Raw genomic sequence first — 26,177 nt, 5'->3', positions numbered from 1 at the left:
GTGGACCTTAGTGTGTTCACACCACCGGGGCTACGCACATCACCCTCTGGTCATGAAGAATGCCCGATTAACACTCCTAGAGGCAGAAACATGTTGACCGCCACGGAGTGAACCAGGTCTTTTATTTTTTTGACCCTCACTCCTTTTTACTCCTTTCCAATTAAGCAAAATTATTAAAGTTTCTTTTTGACTTGATTGGATATTTTAAATTCACTTTCCCCACACAACAAACCCCGCTCCGCAGTAACCTGGCGTCGCAGCACACTGGGATGACATTCGGTCGTCCCAGTGGAAGCCCAATGATGAAGCATGTCACCAACCAGGTTGGCGAGTGAGGGCTTTTTTATACCCACTGGGTATTGTTCCATAGTGGCCAAACTTGCTTTCCCTGAACATAACGGTTCACAAGGAATCTGTGGCTCTGTGCTCTTTTGATTAATGTATTGCATTAACTAGAGTGCCCTTTGTTTTGAATTATTGTACACTGGCTTTGTTGATTCTGAGAACAACTGGCTTCTCAGGGGATGTCCAGAACATCTTGATGGACATGCCCTTTGATGGTATTCGCCTTTTTGGCTATAAGGCGGATAGTGCGTTGGAGCAGTTTAAGGACTCACGGGCTACGGCCAAGTCCTTGGGCCTGTCGGCCACTCGCCCTTCTCCGCCTTCCACTTTTTGCTCCTTTCGTGGCCACGGAAGGGGTGCCCCAACACGTTCATTCCAGAGCCACAGGCCTGCGCAGCAACGTTCTCGCGGATGTGGGAATTGTCAAAGCGGTTCTGGGGGTCAGTCCACGTCCACCCCCGCAGCATCAACTGCAAAGCCTTCCTAGTCTGACCTTTCAGGCCCATCAAATGCCAGTGGGCGGCAGAATTCACCATCATCTCCCCCACTGGCGCAACATCACTTCGGACAAGTGGATGCTGCAAATTGTCCGAAGGGGCAACTCCCTCCCCTTCGAGACTTCCCCTCCAGCCATGCCATCTCAATACCACCGCATGTCGGGGGACCATCTTGCTCTTCTTCAGCAGGAAGTCACGGCCCTCTTGGCCAAGAGGGCCATCGAGCGTGTTCCTGGGCCAGAAGTAGGTCGTGGTTGTTATTCCCACTACTTTCTGGTCCCCAAGAAGGACAAGGGTCTGTTTCCTATCTTAGACCTTCGGCACATCAATCGCTTCCTCCAGGAGGAGAAGTTCAAGATGCTCACACTTGCTCAGGTCTTGTCTGCCCTAGACCCGCAAGATTGGATGGTAGCGTTGGACTTGCAGGACGCTTACTTTCACATTCCCGTCCTGCCGGCCCACCGGCGTTACCTGCGGTTCACGGTAGGCCACGAGCACTTTCAGTTCACCGTGCTCCCTTTTGGCCTTACCAGCGCCCCTCGGGTGTTCACGAAAGTGATGGCAGTGGTCGCAGCTCATCTGCGCAGATCAGGGGCTCTAGTCTTCCCCTATCTCGACGACTGGTTGTTGAAGGCGGGCTCGCCCCAGGCTGTCGTCTCCCACCTCCAGACTATGGCCGACCTCCTGCATTTGCTGGGGTTCTCCATCAACGTGCCGAAGTCGTACCTGATTCCCTCTCAGAAGCTCCTCTTCATCGGAGTGGTTCTGGATTCGCTGCAGTTTCCGGTTTATCTTCCCGAGCAGCAAGTCCGGGATATTCAGGCTATGATTGCCTCCTGCATCCTGTTAGTGGATCATGCCAGATGGCATATGCGGGCTCTGCAGTGGGACCTGAAGTTTCAGTGGGCACAGCATCAGGTCAACCTGTCCGATCATGTCCAGATCTCGGAGGGCACTGCACAACAATTGCAGTGGTGGCTCACGAATCGCGTCAATGGCAGATCCCTCTCCCTTCCCCAACCGAAACACACAGTGGTGATGGACGCATCCCTTCTGGGATGGAGCGGCCACATGGGAGAGGCGGAGATCAGAGGACTCTGGACTCCGGCAGAGTCCCGGCTCCATATCAACCTTCTGGAGCTTCGGGCGATGCAACTTGCACTGAAAGCATTCCTTCCCTTTGTCAAGGGGAGAGTAGTGCAGGTGTTCGCGGAAAACAACACCGCCATGTGGTACTGCAACAAACAGGACGGTGTGGGGTCCGGGACCCTATGTCAGGAGGCTCTGCATCTCTGGACATGGCTGGAACATCAGAGCATTTTCCTGGTGTTTCAACACCTGGCAGGTTCTCTGAACGCCAGGGCGGACAAACTCAGTTGCTGGTGCATGATGGATCACTAATGACGTCTGCACTCGGCCGTGGCGCAAGGTCTCTTTCAGCAGTGGGAAGAGCCTTGGTTAGATCTATTCGCCACAGAAGAGAACATGCAATGTCATCAGTTCTGCACGTTGGAATTTCCAAGGCGGCACTCGCTCGACTACGCTGTTCCTCGCGAGTGGAGTTGCGGTCTACTATACGCCTTTCCACCTATACCAATTCTACCCAGAGTGCCGAAGAAGATCAAGCGTGACCGGGCCCAAGTCATTCTTGTGGCTCTGGACTGGGCTCGAAGAGTATGGTATCCCGAGCTACTCAGCTATTGATCCCCCGATCCGACTGCCTCTTCGGGAGGATCTTCTGTTGCAGCAACAGGGGACAGTCCTCCACCCGAACCTGTCCAGTCTCCACCTCCTTGCGTGGAGATTGAGCAGCGGCCGTTGACGTCTTTTGACCTGCCTCCCGAAGTTTGTGGTGTAATCTTGACAGCCAGGCGTCCCTCCACTAATCCCTCCACTAAGACGGTATACGCCTGACGGTGGAACAAGTTTGTGGCATGGTGCACAGCAAAGCTGTGGTTCCCCTTTCTGCCCCTCTTTCAGAGGTCCTTTTATTCCTTCTTTCTTTGGCCCAGCAGGTCTGTGCTCTGGGCACTATCAAGGGCTATCTCTCGGCCATTTCAGCCTTTTTACGGCTTCCAGATCAGCCATCCCTTTTCAAGTCCCCGATTGTAAATAGATTCTTAAAAGGTATTACTCATCTTTTCCCTCCTGTACCTTTCATAATGCCTCCGTGGGACTTGAACCTGGTTCTGACATACCTTATGTGTGCTCCCTTTGAGCCACTTCACAACTGTCCTCTTCATCTTCTCACTTTAAAGACAGCTTTCCTGGTGGCCTTCACCTCTGCCAGAAGAGTGAGTGAGCTCCAGGCTCTTTCTTCTAAACCTCCTTTTCTCTCTGTCCATCCGGACAAAGTGGTTCTAAGGACTCGTCCATCTTTTCTGCTAAAGGTTGTCATCGCCTTTCATATCGGGCAGACCATCACTTTGCCCACATTCTTTCCCCCTCCGCATCCCTCAAAAGAGGAAGAGAGGCTCCACCGTCTGGACCCAAAACGTGCACTCTCATTCTACCTGAACCACTCACAACAGTTCTGGGTGGATGACCAGCTTTTTATTGGCTACGTGGGCGCCAAGAATGGTTGGGCCTTGCACAAGCGGACCATCTCTCGGTGGGTCGTTCTGTGGATAAAGGCTTGTTGTTCTTTGGCTAAAAAGGAGCCTCCGGTGGGGCTGCGCGTCCATTCTACCAGACGGCAGCTACTACTGCTGGGACGGGGAGTTCTCCTGCATGACATCTGTCAAGCAGCTACGTAGGCCTCACTGCACATGTTTACCAAGCATTATTGCCTGGACAACCAAGTCCGGAGAGACGGCTTCTTTGGCCGTTCTGTTCCCCAGGATTTTTTGGTGTGATCTTGGTTTGCAGACTCACAACCGGGCAGTGGCGGCTCCCCCATTGGGGCTTGGGGGCGTTGGCTCACTGCTTTCTCGCAGTGCAAGAAGGCAGAAACATAAATGGTAATAACTACCATTTACGTTTCTGCTTCTCGCACTGCGAGAAAGCAGAAGTGCCTGGTTAGGGGTGGGCGGTCCTGCTCGAGGGCAGGGGGGGGGATTGGCATGCCCACTGTTGTGCATACCCACTGTTTGGTCGGTCCCAGGGCCGACCAAACAGTCAGTATGCACAACGGTGGGCAAGCCACTCCCCCCCGCCCTGCGGGAGAGGTTGGGAGGGTGAGGGGAGAACTTGGGGTTCAGTGGTGGGGAGACGCGGGGGTTAGGAGATGACGAGAGCCGCATTAGTGGAAAGTGGGAGCGGTGGTTTTGGAGCAGGGACACGGGTTGGAGAAGAGGTGGTGGGATGCGGGAGAGGATCGAAGGGGGGGTTAGTAGGAATTAGAAGAGGCCGGGTGTTGCGGTGGGGAGAGTATGGCAGAGGTAATGGGTAACATGTTGAGAGCACCTAGAAGGAGTGGTTAGGAGAGGTGATGGCAGAAGAGCAAAGCAATAGCCATGTGACAGAACTGGGTTGTGATGGAGGGACAAGCTAGAAAGAGAGGGAGTCTGTGAGGGGAGAAGTCGGGTTGTGGTTGGAGAGGCAGGTGATGGAGAACGGCGGGCAGCTGCAGGAAGAGAGTCAGAGCGGCAGGATCTGGGGGGTGATATTCTAGGAGTCGGATGCATTGGGATTCCAACCTGTGACGCTTGCTGCTGTGACGGGGTGTCGGCTCAGAGCTGGGGTGCGTGTCTGAGACACTTGCGCACAGCCGGGCTGGGAGGGTGCCCTCCATAAAGCTGGCCAGGGGGACTAGGGGACACCTGCTGCACGAGGGCGTCTGGTGTACCGCAGGTTGCCTGACACACTGGTGCACAGCTGGGATGGGATGGGTGGGTGTCTGCCATAACACAGCCTGGCACACTGGTGCACAGCTGAAGTGAGTGGGCGTCTCATGTACAGTAGGCTGCTTGAATCACATCTGACCTGGGGTGTGACTGTGTGCATGTGTGTGCCCGGTGTAGAACCAGTGAAACGCTGGATCCACATCTGGGGTCTTGTGGGGGGTGTGTGTCTAGTGTAGAGAAGTTTGAAGGAGAGGTTGGGTGCACACCTTGGGTGGGTGTCTGGTGTACAGCAGGCTGTATGACACACAGGCTGCACGGCTGACCCGGGGTGGGTGTGAGTCTGATGTAGAGCCAGTGACATGCAGGGCCCACAGCTGGTGTCGTGTGGGGGGGGTGTCTAGTGTTGAGAAGTTTGAAAGAGAGGTTGGGTGCACACCTAGGATGGGTGGTGTTTGGTGTAGAGTAGTTTGTAAGAAAGTTGGGTGCAAAGTTGGGGTGGCTGTGTGGGTGTCTGGTGTAGTGCTGGGTGCACAGCTGGTGTGTGTGGGTGTCTGGTGTAGTGCTGGGTGCATAGCTGGTGTGTGTGTGGGTGGCTGGTGTAGTGCTGGGTACATAGCTAGTGTGGCTGGTGCAGAGCCAGTGTCCTTGAGAGCCCTGGTTCCCAGTACTCTTTTACAGTTTTGAGGTCTCTGAATGTGTGTGAGGCCAGGCAGGCTGAGGGGCCTTCTCCCTCGTTGGCTTGTAGGGACAGCCGGGTGCTGATTTGCTGCAGGGTGGGTCTCAAGGCGAGTACCTCAGCGCTGAATAGCGGGATGGATCCCAACGCAGGAGGGCACAAGTCTGTACCTGCCTCACAAACAGTGTCTTTCATCACAATTAACTGACTAAAATGTGCTTTGAAAATGAAAGCAGGGGAGGAGCCAAGATGGCGACCGGGACGGCAGCGTAGATTCCCGGCTCCGTGAACCTCCGCATCCCGCACGGATATCCTGCATGAGATCCTTATTCTGCGCTACGAGATCGTGTTCGTAAACGAAAGTGGCAACCGATCGTGTGACCCTGAGGTTTCTGACTGCAGTATCGCCGGAGAAATCAGCGATTGAACTTTGCGGCCCGTGCGGTCCCGAAGCCGGGACCTCGAGTGGACGCCTTGGCCGGGCGGCAGTTTAACAACAGCGGCCTGTGGTGACTGGGTGGAGTCGGTCCGCCGGAGTGGTGCTCCCTTCGGCCTGCATTTTGCTGTGGTCGCTCCCCCCCTGCTGAGCGCTGCGGACCGAGGACATGCCCGGGTGTGCAATTCTCGGATTCTGTGGTGTTTGCCCCTGCCTTTGACGGTGAGCTGCCCGGACGCCGTCCCTGGTTCGGCCTGATCCTTGCGGGCTGCTCCCGGCTTTTTGCGGGAGCTGGTCCGTGGCGGAGACGACTATTGCCCGTGACCGCGCAACGGTTGAATCTGTTCCTCCCCCAGGATCCCTGTCTTCAGCGACGTGGACCTTGAGGCGTTGGTCCCGGGGTCCTGGCCCCAATACGAGTCGGGCCTTCCCAGCGGCCATTTTGTCACTATGCAGCCTACCATCCTGTCCGCTGGGACGCAGCGGGACTGGGGGTGTGTGACGGTCGGGAGTGTGGCAGAGCGATCGGAGAGAGCTGCTCTGGGGTACGGCGACCTCCTGGAGGCCCTTGGTGCCCTTCATTACTCCTTGGCTCATGGCGCCGGGGTCCTGGGGAGGAAGCTAGATGGTGTGGTATCAGCGTTGGGACAGTGGCGGCATGCTGGTCCACAAGTACACAGTGGCTTTCCACACTGCACACAGGAGGAAGATGTTGCGGCCCCCCCCGCGATTAGTGTACAGCCGGACACTCCGGACCGTATGCTACCGTGTGGTCGGCTAACTGTGGGCTTGATCTGCTCCGGAGGTATTGGACCTGAGCGGAAGATGGTGGCCTTGTCCCGTGCGCAATCTCCGGCGGCCCAGGGACGATTCCAGCAACGTGTGTCTCATTTGACTGCTTCAGCCTGTCTGGACCTTGTGTGCAGTGCAGATCCTGGGGCGGCACTGGAAAAGACGCCCCCCCATGAAGCGGTCCGTGCTGATGCTCAGAGACTTCCACCCCACCTGTGTGCGTCGCTTCCCGACTGTTTTTGGACACTCCTGTACCTTGGGACATCGGACATGGTGCTGGGTCGAGGGGCAGGCATGGGCAGAATCGCAAAGAGCGGTCAAGGCTGAGGCTGATCCTTCGGGAGTGGTCACCTAGTAGACAGGCGGACTCATGGTTGCGTGCTCTCATGGTTATTCGCATAGTTGGTGCATAATGCTCCCCACTCCCCCCCTCCTTTTTTGATATGATCATCCTGGTGCTGCTAATTGTTTGCTGTGGGGAGACTTCACCGTGCGGGAGGGAGAAGCCGGGGGTATGTTTTGAAGGCCCTCCTCCAGTTTATTACATTCCCTCCGCCCCCCCGTCTGGGGGGGCTCTTTCTTACTCCTTTTTTCCCTGTCTCTTCTATATTTCGGGTCTAGTTCCAGGGCGACAGGCACACTGCTGGGGGGTGGGGCCATACTCATTCGCAGAGGTGCAGGGTGGGGGGATGGGGGAGGGGACTCTTTAGTCTTTATCTCTTTTTCCATGGCCTCCTTTTTCTTCTCTGTTTCTTTTTGCTTGTTTTTCTGGGATCAGCGCGGTACACCTCTCTTATTGTGAATCGCTTGCTCTTAATGTGTGCCACAGTTTCCGGGGGGTTCGCTGGGCTTTAGGTACGGGGACCTGTAGGCGCAACTCTCTTTGCTATTTCTCCCCATCCGTACTTTCCCGTGTCTGCGCCATTGATTCAATGTATTGCTGCTTGCTGCTTGCGTCTCTTATCCTTGCCCCTTATCGCTGTTGGGAAACTGTTTGACACCTGATCCTACTGTTTTGTTTTATTATAAAATGAAAAACCCTTTCTCTCCTGGTGTCCTACCTGAGCGGCTCATTGGCCGGACTATACTGTATTGTAGACTTTGCTCTCCGAGGTGCCGCCTGTGTTTACATGTGCTTTTATTGTTCTGATTGCTTAGCGGCCGGCCCCGGGGGGTTGTAGGCCCATACGTGTAAGTGATTGAAACGTCAATAAAGGTTTTTCAAAAAAAAAAAAAAAAAAAAGAAAATGAAAGCAGCTCCCTGCAATCAGTGGCGTAACACTAAAGGATGAGATCCCCTGCAGGATGTGATGATCCTGTGTAAATATAGTGCCACTGCCATGCACAAGCACTCTACCAATGATTGCGAGCCTTGAGAAAGCACTTGCTTGTGCTGGTTCATGATGTATTCACTGGGTTTTGCTCCAGGGGTATTTTTCTATCCAGAATGCTTGGAATTTTATTTTGTCAATGGTGACTTTTTATACTCTTGAACATGCACTGGTGCTTTATTTATATAGCCATAGTTTTTGACTTGTGTTTTGTGGAGGCGTCGATCTTTTGCCAATTGCTTCTTCACAACAGAGGTGATTCTGCACCTTGATCAAGCGGCAATCGGTGTCCCTTTCACGTTTACTTTTATGTCAATTGGTTAACCTGAAGAAATCATTCCTAGGGGCTGCCACCGAGGGAGGTGCTGCATGAAAAGTTTTAGTGAGTGGGACGAGCTCCCCCGAGACCAAAACCTACGAAAAACAACAACCAAGTTTGCAATTACCATGTAAACTCGAGCCTACTAGGTTGTATCATTTATGTCTAAAAGGTGGTTAATTTTAAGACCATTTGTCAAACCAGCAACTGGGATTGCAAGGCAGCCTTTTGTGCTTCTAACCTTTGGGAACAATAACGAATATAATTATACTGCCATTATAACAGTGTGAAAGAAACAATTTATACTTGGATATTTATTTATTTAAACATCAACTAACCTGCCTGAAAATGTTTTTGAAAAGTACATCTAAATTGCAACAAATTGTATGGTCTGTCCACCGGATAATTAATGTAATTGACGTATTTAGTATTTGTTTGATATTTGTACACTACTGCTAATGGTGAAATCCTAAGGAAAAAATGTTGATTTACTGAAAAAAGCATTAAATGATGAAATGTCACCCTGTACAATTGATAACATTTGGTCTTTTTGTGAAATTAATTTACAAATAATGGCTTACAGATATTTTACAGGGAAGGGTAGTTATAGTGCCCTGCTTGAGATGCATTAGATTTTGAAAATGGGATCAAGTGGCCTTTTTGTTAAGCTGCAGCGGCAACATTATGTGTACCTTTAACCTGTCTGCGTTCTTTAATGTATTTACTTTCCTGAGGCAATGGCATTTTAATTGTTGATTTATTGCTGTACTACTTGCACATTTTTGAATGTTTTCTTCACACTTGTGCTTCCAAATGCTATATTTGGACCCCCATTTTTTCAACAATTTGCAGTAAATATGTGGTGTAAAACCCACCATTTTAATCCATTTTTTTCAAACTTTTCTTGCAGAGGGAGATCCCCCCCCCCCCCCCCCCCCGCACCCTCCTTTTGCAGTTTGGGCTCGCTCACTTCTTGTATTAGGGTACAACTTTTTTCGCCCACCACTTTCAAAATCCACCAACCACCACTGCCACCGGGGTTGGTATTGCTGGGGTATCTATTCTAAGGTAAGGAATCTATCACTATTGTTTCTTTCAGATGCACAAGTTACTTACCTTCGGTAACAATATATCTGTAAGAAACATTAGTAGTGTTAGATTCCTTATCGCCCCACCCATCCTTCCCGTTCTTCGAACTGATTTCTAGGGTTAAGGTCATCCCTTTCAGGGCCCTAGTTTCATGGTACCAGTGGTCAGTTTCTTGCATGGCTCTGCGTTCCTGGTGCGGAAAGTCGTATACAGAACTGACGTCAGCGCGCGTGGGCACATCTAAGTAGCTCAAGCAACGTCATCCGGGCACCGACGACGCCACCGATGCACGCAGAGCCGCACGACGCCGCCTACCGACGCGCAGAGGTACTGCTGATGAAAACTTTCCGGATCCAGTCTGACGCCTGGGGGTAATTCTAAGGTAAGGAACCTATCACTACTAATGTTTCTTACAGATATATCGTTACTGAAGGTAAGTAACTTGTGTAAATGTATATATATATATATATACCTTTTCTTCATTGGAGCGGATTTGTTTATGGACATTGTGCACGCTAGCCAGCAGTGTGAAAGAGGCCCCGCTCTGCCAAGCGGCGGGAGTTATGTTGGCGTCAGCTGTTGCAGCTTGCTTTCTTGTTTCCGAGGTATCGGATCAACTCCTGCCCGCCTCCGTTGCGGACAACGCTATGGATGCTGCCTGAAATGGCTCGTGACTGCACGAGGAGCCGAGTGCACTGTCACTTTGACTCACATCCTGCTGAAATCCTGTGTCGGGGGTTGGAGCGTCAAGGGGACCCAAGGGAACCTGTGGACATTAATCTTGCCTGAATCGCCCTTCCTAAAACAACGCACCTTTTCCCTGCAGTCTTCCCCTCGCAACCCGTCACCAGAAACATTGCTTCCTGGGACTTGTAGTTGGCAGCGGACCACAGTGACAGCATGGTCATGTGACGAGGGGGCGGCATCTTCCCCTCCTATGGGGGTACAGCAGGACATATAAAGGCGGGGTCAGAGGTGAATTCAGGTAACAGCGGCGTCTGAAGAAGGCTACAACGCCGAAATGCATTATGCCTATGCTGTTTTCCATTAAAGGTTTCCGTGGTTTCCCCAATGTGGCCCCTTACCTTTTCTTCATTGGAGTGGATTTGTGTATATATATATATATATATATATATATATATATATATATATATATATATATAGATATAGATAAATATATTCCTTTTTGCCAGAGGAGTTCGCTTGTTCCTATTCACCGCATCAGGAGGTTCAGGAATGTTTGTAATTTATATATATATATTTAAGTTAAAGGAAATCACCAGTAGTAGAAGGAATCCTTTTTTAAATGTACCTCATTAATTCAGTGGACGAACGGAATTAAATAAGACACATCCTTCATTCCCAAATATTTTATTTGAATTAAACTATACCCCAGACAGCAAGTAAAAAGAACACTGGCAGAGTGTCTAATCATATCTGTGAGGCTTACTTATGATTTAATGTCATGAGGAATGTCATGCCCAGTTCAGTTTTTTTATTTCATATAAACCAGACAGGAGAAGAGCGTTTTGACCTAAAAAGGAGAAAACAAATCTTGAAACAAGTGTACATGCCGGAATTCATGAAAGTAAATACAATGGGACAAGTATCACCTATGTGAATGCTGGTTCCTATGTGATATAAAATCTTTTAAGGAGGAAAGCCAAATATTACTTTGCCGATGGCCTCCAAGCGCTAACCTTGCCCTTTCTAAAATGCACAATCTCCTGATCTTGAAAATAGGCAGTGCGGAAACTAATTGAACACGATAAAGTCGGCTAAATAAGTGATACTGACAGTGCCGGATAAAAGTGACGCACTGCAGAGAATCTGGCTGGTGAGCATGCATATTCTGCCAGTTCCATAGCAAGCTACCAGTCTGTGACAGATCGGAACAACCCTCAGACCATTTGTTGCACAAGCAGCTCTATTCTGTGGCCGGCAATGGCAATTGGTGGGTGTGCCAAATACCTTAGAGGGCTTGCCTAAAAATGACAAAATAATGCAGTAATGTTATCACAAAAAGTGCAACTTTATGCAGCATAATTTGCCATTGCTTACTGCAAAATTTAGTCAATCCTGCTGCATAATTTGGCCTTCTGCTGCCACATAATTCCAGTGGCCCTGTTTATAGTGCTATGAGGTACCAGCATGTGGCAGAACACACTGTGAATATGTAAGTCATTATTTTAAAATAGTATTTCACATAGTCTAAGCTGGGCTGCTGCAAAATGATGCAGTGTTTGAGATAAAACAAGTTCTTACAAAAAATAGTTTTTAGTAATAAGTAATCAGACTGTATCTAATGCAGACATTTTTATAAGTGTCTCCACTATTCCAGAACTCAGCTGATAACACCCCTACATTACACTTCAAAAAGAATACATCTTTGCCACCATGAAGCTTTGAGCAGAGCCTCCGGAATTTTTCAGCTGGAGAGGACCACACTTTGCGGCAGGGTTGACTAAATTATGTAGCAAGAAAAAGTAAATTATGCAACACAATGTGGCAAATTTTGCAGTCAGTATTACTTCATTATTTTGGCTAACTCGTGATAACTCTGTCAGGGAAAATATTTCCCTTCGTTAGTACCAGTTTCACACCCAAATACAGCAATAAGCGGCTACAAGATTACCAGTCAATCTTTGCAAAGGGCCTTCCACTGCTCTGGAACACTTTGCCACGTTTTAAGTAACCTTTGATCCGTTTGAGCTAGAATCCGTTTTTTTTTGTTAAAATCCTCGAATCATGTTCAGATGATGGATTTTGTAGCAAATGTGGTAAACTCATAATTATGTGGAAAAAGCTGCTGCTGCAGAAACTCATAATTCCAGTGGCACTGGCTTTAAATGACTCAATCAATTGACGGCTGGTAAGACGGCTGGTTTCTTCTTTAACTTTCTGCACTACCACCACACCCTTTGCATTCAGGCAGAGGTAACCCAAAGTCTGTCTTTGTCTGCATACCGGACAAGAGAATCCCGATGGACACACTGCTCCAGCGCATATCACGATGCTGTGCTGATGGGTCTTTCTGTCTCGGGCCGCCTTAATTGTGTGTGACCCGACGTATTACTGACTCTTGATGCACCACATACCGTTTGTATCTGTAATTAGAACAAAGCTGTCTACAACAGTTCTATGTTTTTATACAGAGTGACTCTTCTGACCCGTTCTCAGAGTACATGAAATATTCTGACTATTTGCATTATGCCTCAGATATAACGGCGCCATATATATGACAACTCTGCATATGCCCTGAAGAAGTTGACGCATTGGCTGGTCTACTTTATATGTTGCATGTCATGTTGAAATCAATTGTGATTAATAATAAAAAAGAAGATTTGGAAAATAAAACTTTGGACACAGACCTTGTACTTTGTTTAATTGGTTATGCAGTGGTGCACCAATTGCTCCTTTATGTTTAAAATTGTCCGGTTCAGGTGAGGACCGCACCTTGACAGTGGGTGCTTGGACCGTGTGCACATAAATTTGGGATACTTCCCTCTTTCACGATTTTGGGTATAGCAGGTTAGGTTTCACTGTCAATCTGTTGCACCTCAAAGTCAGCATTAACCGTTCTGGGGCAATTATTTTTGTGAAAGCTGAGTCCACGGGGTGGCAGGTAGAAGGCCAGCAAGGTTGCATTCAGAGGCAGATCCCTAATCCTCTCGACCCATGGGGCCTCAGACAAATGGTCCAGGAAAAAGAGAAAAGGAGCGAGATTTATGGATATTGTCAAAGAGGTGGCCCACAATACAGAGCACTTTATAGGGACTCAGTTTTATGTTTACAAATGGCCAGAGACATCTTCTTCAGAGAAATACCCCAAAGAAGGGGACAATATAAGTTGCTGTTTTAAAAAAAAAATGTTAAAGGCCAATCATTAGTGTAGCAGGTACTGCTGCCAGGTGTGTAAGTGGCCACTGCTGGTTATCATTAATGAAGCAGATACAGCAGGACTGGGGCCCAGCAGTTTGAGGGGCCCACTGCATCACAATTATGATTGCCTACCTTTAAAAAAGGCGGTACAAAAGGGGGTGGTGATGGACGGAGCATCAGAACCAATCAAACACTCACACCCAGTCAACAGATCTGGGTTTGATCCATCACCGTTCTTTAGCCCACTCTGCCACCCCAGTTCAGACATGGCCATATGCAAATCAGTCTGACCCTGTGCCTCATGGGAACAGTCCAGCCCGAACTGCCAAGCCATACCTTCCCTGGACCGGAAACAAGCTTCCTAGGACCGGTTTCTGGCATTTCTGCCGTCTTCAGCCAGGCTTGCTTGAATCCAGTGGCAAAGTGAGCAAGGGACTCACGTCTGAGCATACCCTGCCAACTTGTGGCGAACAAAGCGGTACAAAAGGGGGTGGTGATGGACGGAGCATCAGAAGCAATCAAACACTCACACCCAGTCAACAGATCTGGGTTTGATCCATCACCGTTCTTTAAAAAAGGGGCATGGGAGCCAACCTTGCAGAAAAAAGGGAGGCAACATGTGGGGGCTCTTATTTTCTGAAAGGGACCGAGAGCCTGTTTCAGGATTGGAGTGATGGTAAGGCATGGTGAGGAAGAGGTGAAAGATGCAGAAGGGATAGCCTGCTACTCAGGACTGCAGTTCTCATTAGTGCAGCAGGTGTAGTTACATTGGGGCCCAATAGTTTGAGGAGCTCATAACGGCCCAATTATGGGGAGCAGTATTTTTGGGATAATACATGCTTTTGTTTGATGCATTTATTATTTTATAAGTCTCATATTTAGTGTGGTTTTTGAGCTATAGAAAAAGAACTCCTAAAATCATCTCATAAGCCCGCCCCCTGCACGCAGCCATATCCCTCCCGCTCCCCCAATTTCTGCCATAAAGTTGTAGAGGTGGGCCTGGCCTCAAAACAATTTGCATAAGGGGGACTCGGAGCAAAAAGGTTTGAAGACCTCTGCTGTAGGGTCATCACCGACTTGTTACCTTTACTCCACCTGTTTCTGACCACGTTTTTGTTGACTTTTGGGACTCTGCGCACCTCACCACTGCAAATGAATGCCAAAGTGCTTGTGCTCGCTACTTTAAACATGTTAAAAGTAGCTTACACCCAATTGGTACATCTAATTTGCTTGTAAATCCCTATTAAAGTAGTATTATATGTACCCAGGGCCTGTAAATTGAATGCTACTAGTGGGCCTGCAGCACTGCTTGTGCTGCCCACTTAAGTAGCCTTTTCAAACATGTCTCAGGTCGGTCATAGCAGCCTGTTGGCAGCATTACACTGTCATTTTTACCTGGCAAAACAAACCTTGTGCCAGGCCTAAACCTTCCTACCCTAGGGTATGCCCTAAACAGCCCATAGGGAATGGTGCAATGTATTTACAAAGATGGACACATACTTATGTTTTACATGTCCTGGTGGTGAAAAACGAATTCAAGAGTTTTTCACTACCATGATATTGAAACTCACGCACAAAGGACTTCACACTAGCCTATTGTGCCCCATACTGACTGGGATCAAGGCAGAGAGGCAGGAAATTCCAGACACACCTGTTAGGCGAAACTCCAGAAGGTTCTCCCACTTCAAACTGGACACCAAGTATAAATAGGGGACCCTCAGGCCCATTCTTAAGTACACTCTTGGACCTGTGGATATTACTGAAGGAGGACGCCCTTCTGCTTGAGGCCTGCCTTGCTTTCTGAGAAGGAAGACCGGACCTGCACCCTTCATCCCAGGCTGAAATGACTCCATGGGTTAGCTAACTGACCTCCTGTGCTGAGCTACAAGGTCACAACAAGTTCCAGAGGCCTCTTTGCAGCCTCCCAGCTTACCTGCTGCAATAAGAACAATTGATGGATAGAATGCTGAACAATGTCAAACATTCACCCCAGTACAGAGCTCTGTGCCTAAATCTATTGTTTCCTGGACTAGATCCATCTGAACCCTGCTGTTCTCTGCTGGAGTGGGTTCCTTATCCCCAAAAGGTGCCTGCCAGGTCCTGGACCATTGGTGTAGCTTCAGTTGAGCTCCTCAAGAAAAAAAATAAGAAATCCTGAAGTGTTTGGGCTCTTCGCGGCCACAAACAGACCTTTTTGGGCCAAGATCATGCCGGCTACGCTGGCTGCCAAAGCAAAGCTCTGATGAGCAACACAAGATCTGCACTTCCCACCACAGCATTGACAGCCTGCTGTGATCACCATTGCAGATCGCCAGCATCGACTGTCTGCAACGCCTAACAGGATTTTCACGCTATGCGACTAACTTGGTCCCTGTATCCGGCCTGCACTCCATCGTGGTTATACTGAACTTATGACTTTCACCTTGTCTTGCATGACCAGATAGCCTCGAATGGCGCTTTGTGCTTTTAGGCACTATAATTACCTGAAACCTTTAAAATTGTATGTTTCCAGTTCTACTGATTGGATTTATGTTTCATTTTGGGTTCAAATAATTAATAAAATGTTACTCTATTTTTTTAAACCAGTGTGGGATTTTTCTTGTGTTGTGTTTCAACTGTAATACTGTTGTAGTGCTGGATCAACACTTTACATGTTGCTTCTAAGTTAAGCCTGACTTCTTTTGTACCAAGCTACCAGAGGGTAAAGTACAGGTTAATTTAGTGACATTTTGTGTTTCATCCTGACAAGGATTGTGGATGTTGCTTGAGTAGGGTTTGACCCCTAGCCCCCTCAACAACCAACACATTTTTTCGCATGGACTTTGCGGTCTCTTTTTCACGTGTTAATTTTTTCTTCGGTTTTGTTTTCTCTCTACAACTCTTGAAATTCATGTGCAGTGCTAGGGATTGCTCCCCCAAAGAAAGTCATGGTTCAGTCACTGATGGTACTGTATTCGGCCAATGTCCATTTCGCACCTGTATGAACTATACTTTTAGTGCTTTTTCAAGAATTGTAAATCAGGCAGGTGTAGTGAGGGTTTGGCGGAGAGGATACTCTATCATAGTTGCACTAGAGTACCTTCTCTGACAAACCCTAAATCAGGCCCAAAGTTTACCATGGTGTGATCCAATCACAAACATGCCACAGTAGCATTGAATTTCTTCAACAGAGGTCCTGCTTTGTAATGGCAAGAGATGCTTCTCTAACCAGTTGAAGAGCACATCATAGATTCACATGCTATCCACCCTCCTCCCCCTTTGAGGCTTACCTACTTGTATTATTCCTTCGCACAAGTGCTAAATAAAATCTGAAGGATGGTGGCATCTCGAGGTGTGGTGTTTAGACTAATTATCTCTGATTTGTTGAAGTTTAGTTCTTTGTAAATGATGTGAATCAGCTACTAAACAGTCTTTATTTCAGCCTTCATGCTAGTTTAACCTAGAACTGCTTTTGTGATGTTACTTTTGGAATCCCAGCTTGATGACTAGAATGATTCTCGTATGTAAACCTATACAAGATACCAATTCTGGAGAACGATGGTTACAGGTAAGTAACCCTTTTTATACTCTTTTATTTTATAGTGACATTAATCTCCTACAAAATGTACATAATACATTAGTTTTTTGTAAAAATAATTTGATAGGTTGCTTACTCTTTTCTTTTTGTCTTTGTAGATGACGAAGATGCTGGACCTTTTGGAGGACTTCTTAGACTATGAAGGATACAAGTATGAGCGCATCGATGGTGGGATCACAGGAGGCCTGCGACAGGAGGCCATTGATCGCTTTAACTGTAAGGGCAGGAGGCAATGCCATTTTGCCTACAGGTCCTTTTTTGCTTTGTTTAATGTGCACTGTCAGACCTGTATAAAGACTGCTACATTTTTGCTCATAAGAGGCTAATCATTTCTGTGTACAATATCAATTGGAGTTTCCCTGCACACTTTCCACATCCGATCACACTCACGGCACTCTCAACATGAATGTTGCAGAAGACTTGATTTTGTGAAAGACTGAGTGTTAACCATTTTTGTGCCATTTTCCTTTCTTATCCAAATAACTATGCATGCTTAAGTGATTGTAAAAGGTTTAGAAATAAGAACTAGGTGAAGAATTGTTTGGTTCTGAGCTGCTGATATAGTTGGCGCGAGAGGGAAATTGTTTCCATCCTTTTCAACATGTGGAAAATTGGGAGCCATGTCATTTGAGATGTTCAGAAGTTTCTTATGTCCCCAGAAGCACACCATGCTGCGGAAGTCATGAAAAGTAGTATAATTTGAAAAGTTGGCAAGTGCTCAAAAGTACCAAAGTAGGAGAGCTTTGGAGCATCTCTTCAACTTGTACTATTATAAATCACAACCATTAAGCTTTGTGTGGCCTTCTAGTGATAGTCAGGCCTTCCAACATCAAATCTTCTTGCTATTGCATATCTATTTTAAACGTTCCCTTTCCTCAGACTGGGATTCATTGGTATATCATTATTGTATGAATTCATGCTCAATTCAATTACAATACTCATTCACCTCATTTTTCCCTCCGTCAAAGTGTGAATGAATATTAAAACACAGTGGAGCCTATTATATTCTTTCTATAATATTAACAGAGGTTCAAGTACATATTTATACAAAGCATAAATAATACATATAACACAGGAAGGAAATACAGTAAAGAAAGTTATATCACAAAAAACAAATCAGAAAAAATTGAAAAAAAGAGAAGACTATTGATACTTATCGAAATTGTATAACATTTTTACTAAGACCATAATATAAGAATACAATACAAACTTAAACTAACGGTGCTCACACAATTATACAAAATACAAGATCAGAAACCACAATTATCAGTGTACAGAGAAAGACAATGACCGAGGCAGATAAATTCACTTCCTGGGTACTTACCTTGGGTGGTTTTCTTGGGTCCTCCTGAGGGTCTTCTTCTGATCTAGTGGGCTCCCCTGCTTGCTCAGGGCCTGCTCTGACCCTCCTGCTTGTGATGCTGATTCCGACGTTGCTCCTTCTTCGTTCTTCACTTCTGTTACAGCTACCAAGGCTTGTTGGTGTTTCCGCCGGACACCAGGCCCATGGTCCTCAACTTCCAACATTGGACAGCTCCTGCACATCTCCTGTTCTTCCTCAGCATCGCCTGGTCCTCACAGCTGCAACGATAAGGTGATCGTCATCACTCCTGCATCTTCTGACATCAGTTGGCATTGCTCTTCGTGCCTCCTGGTCACCTTTAAGTGGCATAGACACTCTCCCCTCTGCTTGCAGATTCTCCTCTTCAAGAATCCACCTTTGGATTCCACCAAACTGTTGAACAGTCTTCTCCAGCAGCATCTTTATCGACGTCCTCCATTGTGGTCTACGGCGGTTTCCGCATTAGTTCCTACCTATGCACCCGGCTTCTCTGGTGTAGGTATCCTGGTTCCTGGGGTATCCACAGGTAGAGTGACTCTCCAACCTTCTGTCTTCCACTGGGTTTCTTCAAGGTCCACTGGGAAGGCTCCTTCTTCTTGAAAACTGCAACCTTTCCATTGACGTCTATTGGGCTTGTGGCTGTGTTTCCACTCTGCCGTGGGGTTCCTTGGTACTTACCTTGGGTGGTTCCTTGTGTCTCCAGCTCCTCTGAGTCTTCTGGTCCAAGTCTCGGCTTCGGTCACAGTTCACATTCCTCTTTTCTAGTATATGGTTCGGTCTCCCCCTGGAGACCACTGTATTTTGTACTACTTACCTAATTGCAATTGAAGTATTATTGTGTATTTCTGTTGATATCTACCAATAGGAGATACACCAATGTGTTAGTGAGTGTTGTGTAATAAATAGACATAGTTTTATATTTCTCCAGTATTGTATCTTTTATAGATTCACATGCTTGAATCTTCCCCGTCGTCATGGTGGGAGTCCCACGGTAGCAGTAAAATATCAGTAATAAAGTTTAACATTCAATTGCCATAGAGATTAAATAGCCTTTAGCAACCTATTATCATCGTTTTAAAACATACAAATTTCATCCAATCAGAGCATAGACTATAGAGTGTCCATCCCCTGCAGGGCCACCATACCTCAGATTTCTTACCACACGTCGTGTGTTAGGGAGTCTCCCTGAGCTCTGCTCTGTCACAGTGTTCCTTCTTTTGCCCGTCTGAACTTCTAGCTTGCAGTTAATTTCTTCGCTTCATCTGTTCTTCTGAGGTACAGTCCAGGAGTGTGAGTGTCTATTTTCCTTCTTTATATCTGATTCTAAAAATGGGTTCTGTAGGCCCGGTAAGACTTGTGGAAAGTCCAGACTGTATTCTGAGGACCCACATAAAGGTTGCCTTTACTGCCTGTATCCTGACCACAAGCCCAAAGAATTCAAGTACCTTTGTACTTTTTCCACAAAAACCCTCAAGGACCATGAGGATAGGCTCCTTTTCTGGCTACAAATAAATAAGTCTGGTAAAGACACTGACTCTGAAGGTGAGGAGATGCCCCAAACCTCTTCCAAGAAAAGAATGGAAGAAGGGTCTTCCTCTTCGCATAGAGATCCTAAAAAATATAGATCTCAAAGTAAAGAGAGGCCTGAAGAAAATAGAGTTAAAAAACGTTAGCTGAGTCCCTCTTTCTCTCATCAAAGAGCTGGCTCTGCTCTACCGTCAGCACCTTATACTCCCTTCAGGGATTCTTCATCTGCGAAAATCTGCTCCTCGACAAATCCTTTGATGAAGAAATTGCTGTCTACGGCCTCCGTCTCCACAAAATCAGGCGCTCCGTCAACGGTTTCATCAGCGACTTCTACTACGTCGATGGTCAAGACGACAATGGCGGCTTCGTCGTTGAAGACGGAAGTGGAGGTATCACTGTCGTCGACTAGTGTAAGATTGTCTCTGTCGACGAGGGTTTCGCCTTCGAAAGTCCAGCTCATCACCTCACCGTCGGCGTGTCTCTCTCCAGCTGCCCCAGATGGTTCTACCGTTTAGCCAGTCGGAAGAGGATGTTGTGCTTTCAAAGGCGATACCATCTCTCCTACAGGACTTTACAAAAGTATCTCCCTTGCTTCCTACTCGTCTCTTGGATTTCCAGGAATCTGAGGATGATGGTACCTATTGCTCTGCATACAGCACCTCACAACTCGGAGTCAAGTGACAGAACTCAGAGGAGGATGAGGTGCTAGATGATCCATCTGCTTATTTAGAGGGTAAATATTCCTTCTCGGATGGCAGGCCGTCCCATTGCTCAATGCTTGGATGCATTTCAAGAGCACTACCCATACGAAGAACAGGAGGATCATGCACAAGTGCCTTCCATCAATATTCCCATTTGTTGGTCTCCAACCTTCGTAAGATGCTTCATGACTACTATAAGTGATTTCCTGAGGTGAACTCTGCTCCGCAACCACCACTTACACAGGTGGTTCCTGTTGTCATTCATGTGCCGCTGGCTGCACCTCCGCCTCCGCTTCCAAGAATAAGAAATGTTCTGCCACCTTTGGAAATTCCTGTTCAGGTGCTGGACAGTGATGATCAGCAGCTAGTAGAAGGGGAGCTGCAGTTGGATCCAGATGTCCTCGCTTACTTCGCCTACTGCCGACTCTCCACCTGCAGATATCGGCGGCTTCCATGATTTCTTGCAGAGCTTTAAGGTGCTTTGATCTCCCTATGCTTGCTAAGCGGATGGAGTGTTTTCAGTAGGATTTTAAACCTTCTACACAATGCTCCACTCAAGCCATACCCATCATGGACTACTTATGTCAAGAGAGCCTGAAGTTAATGAAAACGCCAGCCTCTATTCCTGCAGTGGTTCTGAAACTAGATAAAAGGTACAGGGCACCCGAAGTCTCTCCTGCGTGCCTTATTGGTCATCCTTGGCCTGATTCAAGTTATTATGCAGGCTGCTGAAAGAAGATCTAAAAATCCTTCTTCTCCAATTGTAATTCCACCTGATAAGGAAGGCGCCGTCTGGACAACATTGGCAAAAGGTGCTCCGCATTGGCAGCCACCACCATCAGGCCCTCCAATGCCATGGCTATCCTCAGGAGATATGACTGACAGATGTGGTCCAACATCTCTTCTTCCTTGTTGGAGTATCTACCCGAGGACAAGAAGAAGGAGGCAAAGGATGTTCTATCGGAAGGGGAGAAAGCCTCTTCCGAGATCATTGATGTGGCTCTAGACATCTCATCGACCACCTTCAGACAGATGGCAGGAGCGGTGGTGTTGAGGCGGAAGGGGTGGCTAAAGGCTACAACATTTCGTCCTGAGGTTCAGGCCAAGTTGTTGGATATGCCATTCAACAGCGAATTCCTTTTTGGCAAACACGTGGATGACGCGCTGCAATCGATAAAGTCAGACATGGACACCACTAAATCGCTGATGAATCTGCAGCAAATAAGTTTTCTTCTTTTCGGAGAAGAGGTAGAGGTCAATATCTGTGTTGACCTCAACTCCAGCAGTGTTTTCAGCCCTATTACCAGCAGGGATTGTAATCACAGTACTCTGTACACCTCTTTCGTCAAAACTCCACACAAGCTTATCCTAGAGCATCGGCACGTCGGCGTTCAGCGTCAGGAGGAAGAGCTCATGACGCAACCAAGAGGCAATGAGGATTCACAGGCCCTTGCTACCGTAGTCTCACTTCAATTCGGCCCGCTTGCTCCAAATTCTTCAATCAATGAAAGCTCATATCTTCCGACAAATGGGTGTTAGACGTATTCCACCATGGTCACACCCTAGAATTTGTTCAACAGCCTCCTGATTTACCTCTGCGAAGTGCTTCTCATCGTCATCTGTAAGTTCTCAAGAGGGAAATCGGGTTGGTCCTCTCCAAGCAAGCAATCGAAGAAGTGCCGCGCAGTCAGCACAATCTAGGTTTCTATCATTTCTGTTTAATAAAGAAAAAGTCAGGAAAATGGAGGCAAATAATGAACCTCAGGTTGCTGAACAAGTTCATCAAAAGTCAACCCTTCAGGATGTTGTCGCTCCAAGAGATTTTGCTTCTCATGGATGCAGGAGATTATTTGTCCTGCCTTGATCTTCTGAACGTGTATTTCCATATTCCCATATATCCGAAGCATCGACGTTTTCTTAGGTCGAGGTGGCAATGTGCCATTACCAATTCAAAGTGCTACCCTTCGTTTTAAAGTCGTCTCCAAGAGTCTTCACCAGTGGCAGCCTTTCTCCGGCGATCCAGTCACCAGGTATTACCTTACCTAGACAACTGGTTGGTCAAGGCTCCATCCTTCCAAGCCACCAGAAAATCTAGAAACACCTACTGGAGTAGATAACAGTACATTTAGCCCTAAAGGCTTTCCAATCCAATCCAAACAAGCTTTATTCGACACATAGTCATAAAAGGACATAAAAATATGATATTTACAGTGAAAGTGTCACTCAGTTGTACACAGAAGCCTGTTTGGTCAACGATTACAGTTTGTGTGTCCATAATAGTTCATGGATTCCTGAAGCAATCTCTGGGTTCACAATTAGTCAAACCTAACACAAACAATTCATAGCTTAAAATAGTTTATATAAAACATTCATAAAAAATTCATAATAAACACTGTAAATAGGAATATATAATATTGGGGAACATTAAAATATGGTAATTGATCCAGATGTCTAAAAATCAATAAATAAAAGAGTATATTAGCACTGTTTAACTAGGCACATTTTTAAATAGAGATGGACTTTGACCTAATTATCCACATCCATCCTAGGTATCTGGCAACTGCTAAGAATATAGGGGATAAGGTATTCGTACGCAGTATTCTTTCAGCTGCCAGACTACATCTTGTCCCCAAAAGTTTACATACAGGTCTCAGCCATACCCTGCGAGGGGTTTGGTAGGCTGGGCAGGCAAATAACATATGCGCAACTGATTCATTGGGGGCCAAGCAACTAGGACAATTACTCTCACATGCTTTATTCCACCTCGAAGTAAAAGACCTTAGGGGCAGCGTGCCCGCTCTCAGCTGAAAGTAGAGCTTCCTATCTAGAGGTTTGGTGACAGTGTCCCAATATGGTTCATAACTCGAAGCGAGTTTGAACTCCAGGAATTTTCCTGTTAAAGAAGATGCATCCCTGGCACTAAGGGCATTTAGTGTAACCATCTCCCAATATTTTTCTTTTAGGGCCTTCTTTGTTGGAAAACAAGCGTAGTAGGTTTGTCCCAGAGTGCTGACATTCCAATTTTAGTTAGGATATCTTTTATGAAAAGTATCAGCTTTTATAATGTCCATAAAACCCTCGGCATATGGTGACAATTCCGGTGTTGTCCACAATCTGCACCAATACAACACAGTGCGTAGCTTTGCAATATCATGGAGAGGTTTCCTCCCAAGATCATAGAACAGCGGACAGAGTGGTGTGCTTTGTGGGAGATTGGTAATGCCTCTCAAGAACTTATTTTCAGATACGCTTAGTTTTGACAAGTTCTCTAACCCCCAAAGTTCTACGCCATACATTGCAGAGCTAACCACTTTAGCGTCATAAACTTGGACCACTGGTCTGATAGGTTTCGTCAGAGACCTGTTGTGCTCAAGGTGTAGGGCCCCTGACTACTGCTGATGTTTCAGCGTGGCTATGTCAATCTGGTGGTTCCACTTTAAATCGTTCTGTATGTTCACCCCTAAATTTGTGAACTCCCTAACTTGTTCCAGGGGACGATTATTCATTAAGATGCTACCTTTAAAAACTTTATGTTGATTAAATGTCATAAGTTTCGTTTTCGACACATCAACTTCGAGACCACGAGCAGAGCAAAATTCCTCAAATACTATCAGGGCTCTGTGGAGCCCACTCGGGGTCTTCGAAATTATCAATGTGTCGTCAGCGAGCATTAAAATCAGGATTTTCATCCCTGCTAAGACCGGGGCATCTGTATTGACCCTTGCCATACAATCAACTATCCCATTAATGAACACAGTGAACAAGGTTGGGGCCATAACGCATCCCTGGTGCACCCCTCGCTCAACCGGAAAAGAATCCGTCACCTGGCCCTGAGAGCCCCATCGTATTTTTGCATAATTGCCCTCATGCAGTCTCTTTAAGAGTGTCAAAAGTTCAGCGGGCAGCTCTAGATCTTGAAGGGTCGTCCATAGCCTAGAGCGGGGGACGAGATCGAAGGCCGATTTTAGATCCACAAAGGCGGCATACATACTGCCTTTGCCCAGAGCCACCCCCTTCCAGTATAGTAAAACAAAATGGAATACCTGATCAATGGTGCTTGTGTAAGCACGGAAACCAGCTTGCAGGGGTGACAATATACTATGCTCTTCAACCCAGTCATGGATCTTGTTAAGAATTAGTCTCCCCAGTATTTTTTGTAGTGAGTCAATCAGACTAATGGGACGATAATTCCCCGGCAATGATTTTTCACCTTTCTTATACATGGGGATTATTTCGGCTCCTTTCCAGGAGTCCGGTATTGGAGCTCCTCGGGCAATTGCATTAGCCAATAGCAGAATCTATTTTCCCCATTTGACTTTGTCGTGAAAGAACACGTCGGCGGGGATGCCATCTAAGCCGGGAGCTCTCCCTCCAACGACAGCACTAAGGGCTGTCTCAACATCATTGGTATTGAAAGACTCATCTACAAAAAATATATAATTTGCCCCTCCAACAGTCAACTCTAGGCGGCTACGTGCATATTGTGGTCCATAATGTTTTATCCTCTCTTCCTGTGGAACATGGTTAGTTGGAGATTCAGGAGTACAGTCTCTGTCCCACCTAATAATTGTCCAGAAGTGCTTACTATCCTTCTTGTTGCTGGCCTCTTTCAGGTCCTGCCATCTCTTTTCGTCCCAGGAGCATTTTGCTTTGGCCATGGAGCTTTTATATGCCTGCCTAGCAGCACGTACTGCGGCTAGATCGCCACCTTGATTGGCCTTCCCTAAGAGAGCTCTTGTCTGCCAGCAGTCACTTTTGTACCAGCGACAGGAATTCTGATATGTTGCCTTCTTTGTCCTGTGGGCTTTTAAAAAATAAGTTCTCAAATGTAAAAATAGGCTATCATGATACTGGGTGACGTTCTCCATACTTGTATTGTTGAGATATGTGCTATACAGCATTATTAGGGCTTGATCAACCTCCTTAGCTATTTTATCCAAGGCCTGTAAATCTTCAACTGGTCACCCGACCACTTAAGTCGTCTCATGTTATTCGTAGGGAACACTTCATGAGAGTGTAATTCATGCTCACTGGCGGACACTTGTTCGGGCAGCCACAATTTGAAAGCAACACACAAGGGATTGTGATCGCTTTCCAGTCGATCCCTCACCTCCATATCATCAACGGTATGCCAGAGGGTCAGGCTAACAAGTATATAGTCAATCCTACTTTTACTAAACCCATTATTAAATGTGTTACGCCCTAGCTTATCTTGGGAAGTCCTGCCATTTAGTGCCCTGAGCCCCTTCTCTAAGCAGACGGAATTTAAATGTATAACCAGCTCTGTCCATTTTTTTATGGGAGCAAGCTCTAGCTTTGGAATTCCCCACTGGGCATCTTCCTCTTCAGTGAGGGGCCATTCCTCCCTAGTAAGTGGCTCAAATGTTGTGTTAAGATCACCTACTATAACTATTTTACTTTCTTAGGAGTGGAAATCAAGAAGCTCCTCTAAAGCCGCTAAACCTTGAGACCTGCCCCCTCTTGTTCCCCTCGCATAGATGTTAAAAATATCAACTTTACCTAAAGATCCCAGATTTAATCTTAATGCTTGAATATCGTTGCTATTGGTAGAGAGTTCCTTAATACTAATGGCTAATGATTGCCCGACCCATATGGTCAAGCCACTCAAGGGGCACCCTTTTGCCGCTTTAACTGCTAGCACATGATAATTTAAAAAGCCTTCCCGATATTGTGCAGTTAACAGCCACGTTTCCTGAAAGCAGCAAATATCGAAGAGGTCAATAAAGGCAACCCAATCTGGAGAGAGTATTTTGAGGCCGATTCCTGCAATGTTCCATGATAACAAAGTGTCCCTTTTAAAGTCTTTAGGGCTGGTTATTGGGTCCGTGCAGTTCTCTGTGCGACGGTTGCTAGACCT

At 46.9% G+C, this 26,177-nt stretch overlaps 1 protein-coding gene across 7 annotated transcripts in view; it reads left to right on the top strand.

Moving 5' to 3' along the window:
- Window positions 1–26,177, top strand: part of CHD3 (chromodomain helicase DNA binding protein 3) — a 1,560,957-nt gene that overhangs the window by 905,434 nt on the left and 629,346 nt on the right. For all 7 annotated transcript variants that reach the window (XM_085639027.1, XM_085639025.1, XM_085639026.1 and 4 more), the window contains exon 21: window positions 16,828–16,945. In XM_085639027.1, coding sequence (XP_085495153.1) covers window positions 16,828–16,945 — 118 coding nt within the window. The remainder of the gene's footprint in view (window positions 1–16,827; window positions 16,946–26,177) is intronic.

The sequence above is a fragment of the Triturus cristatus genome, chromosome 12 (assembly GCF_964204655.1).
Source record: "Triturus cristatus chromosome 12, aTriCri1.1, whole genome shotgun sequence".
Taxonomy (NCBI): Eukaryota; Metazoa; Chordata; class Amphibia; order Caudata; family Salamandridae; genus Triturus; species Triturus cristatus.
The sequence above is the reverse complement of the archived record's forward strand: the minus strand, read 5'-3'. Positions and strand labels throughout refer to the sequence as shown.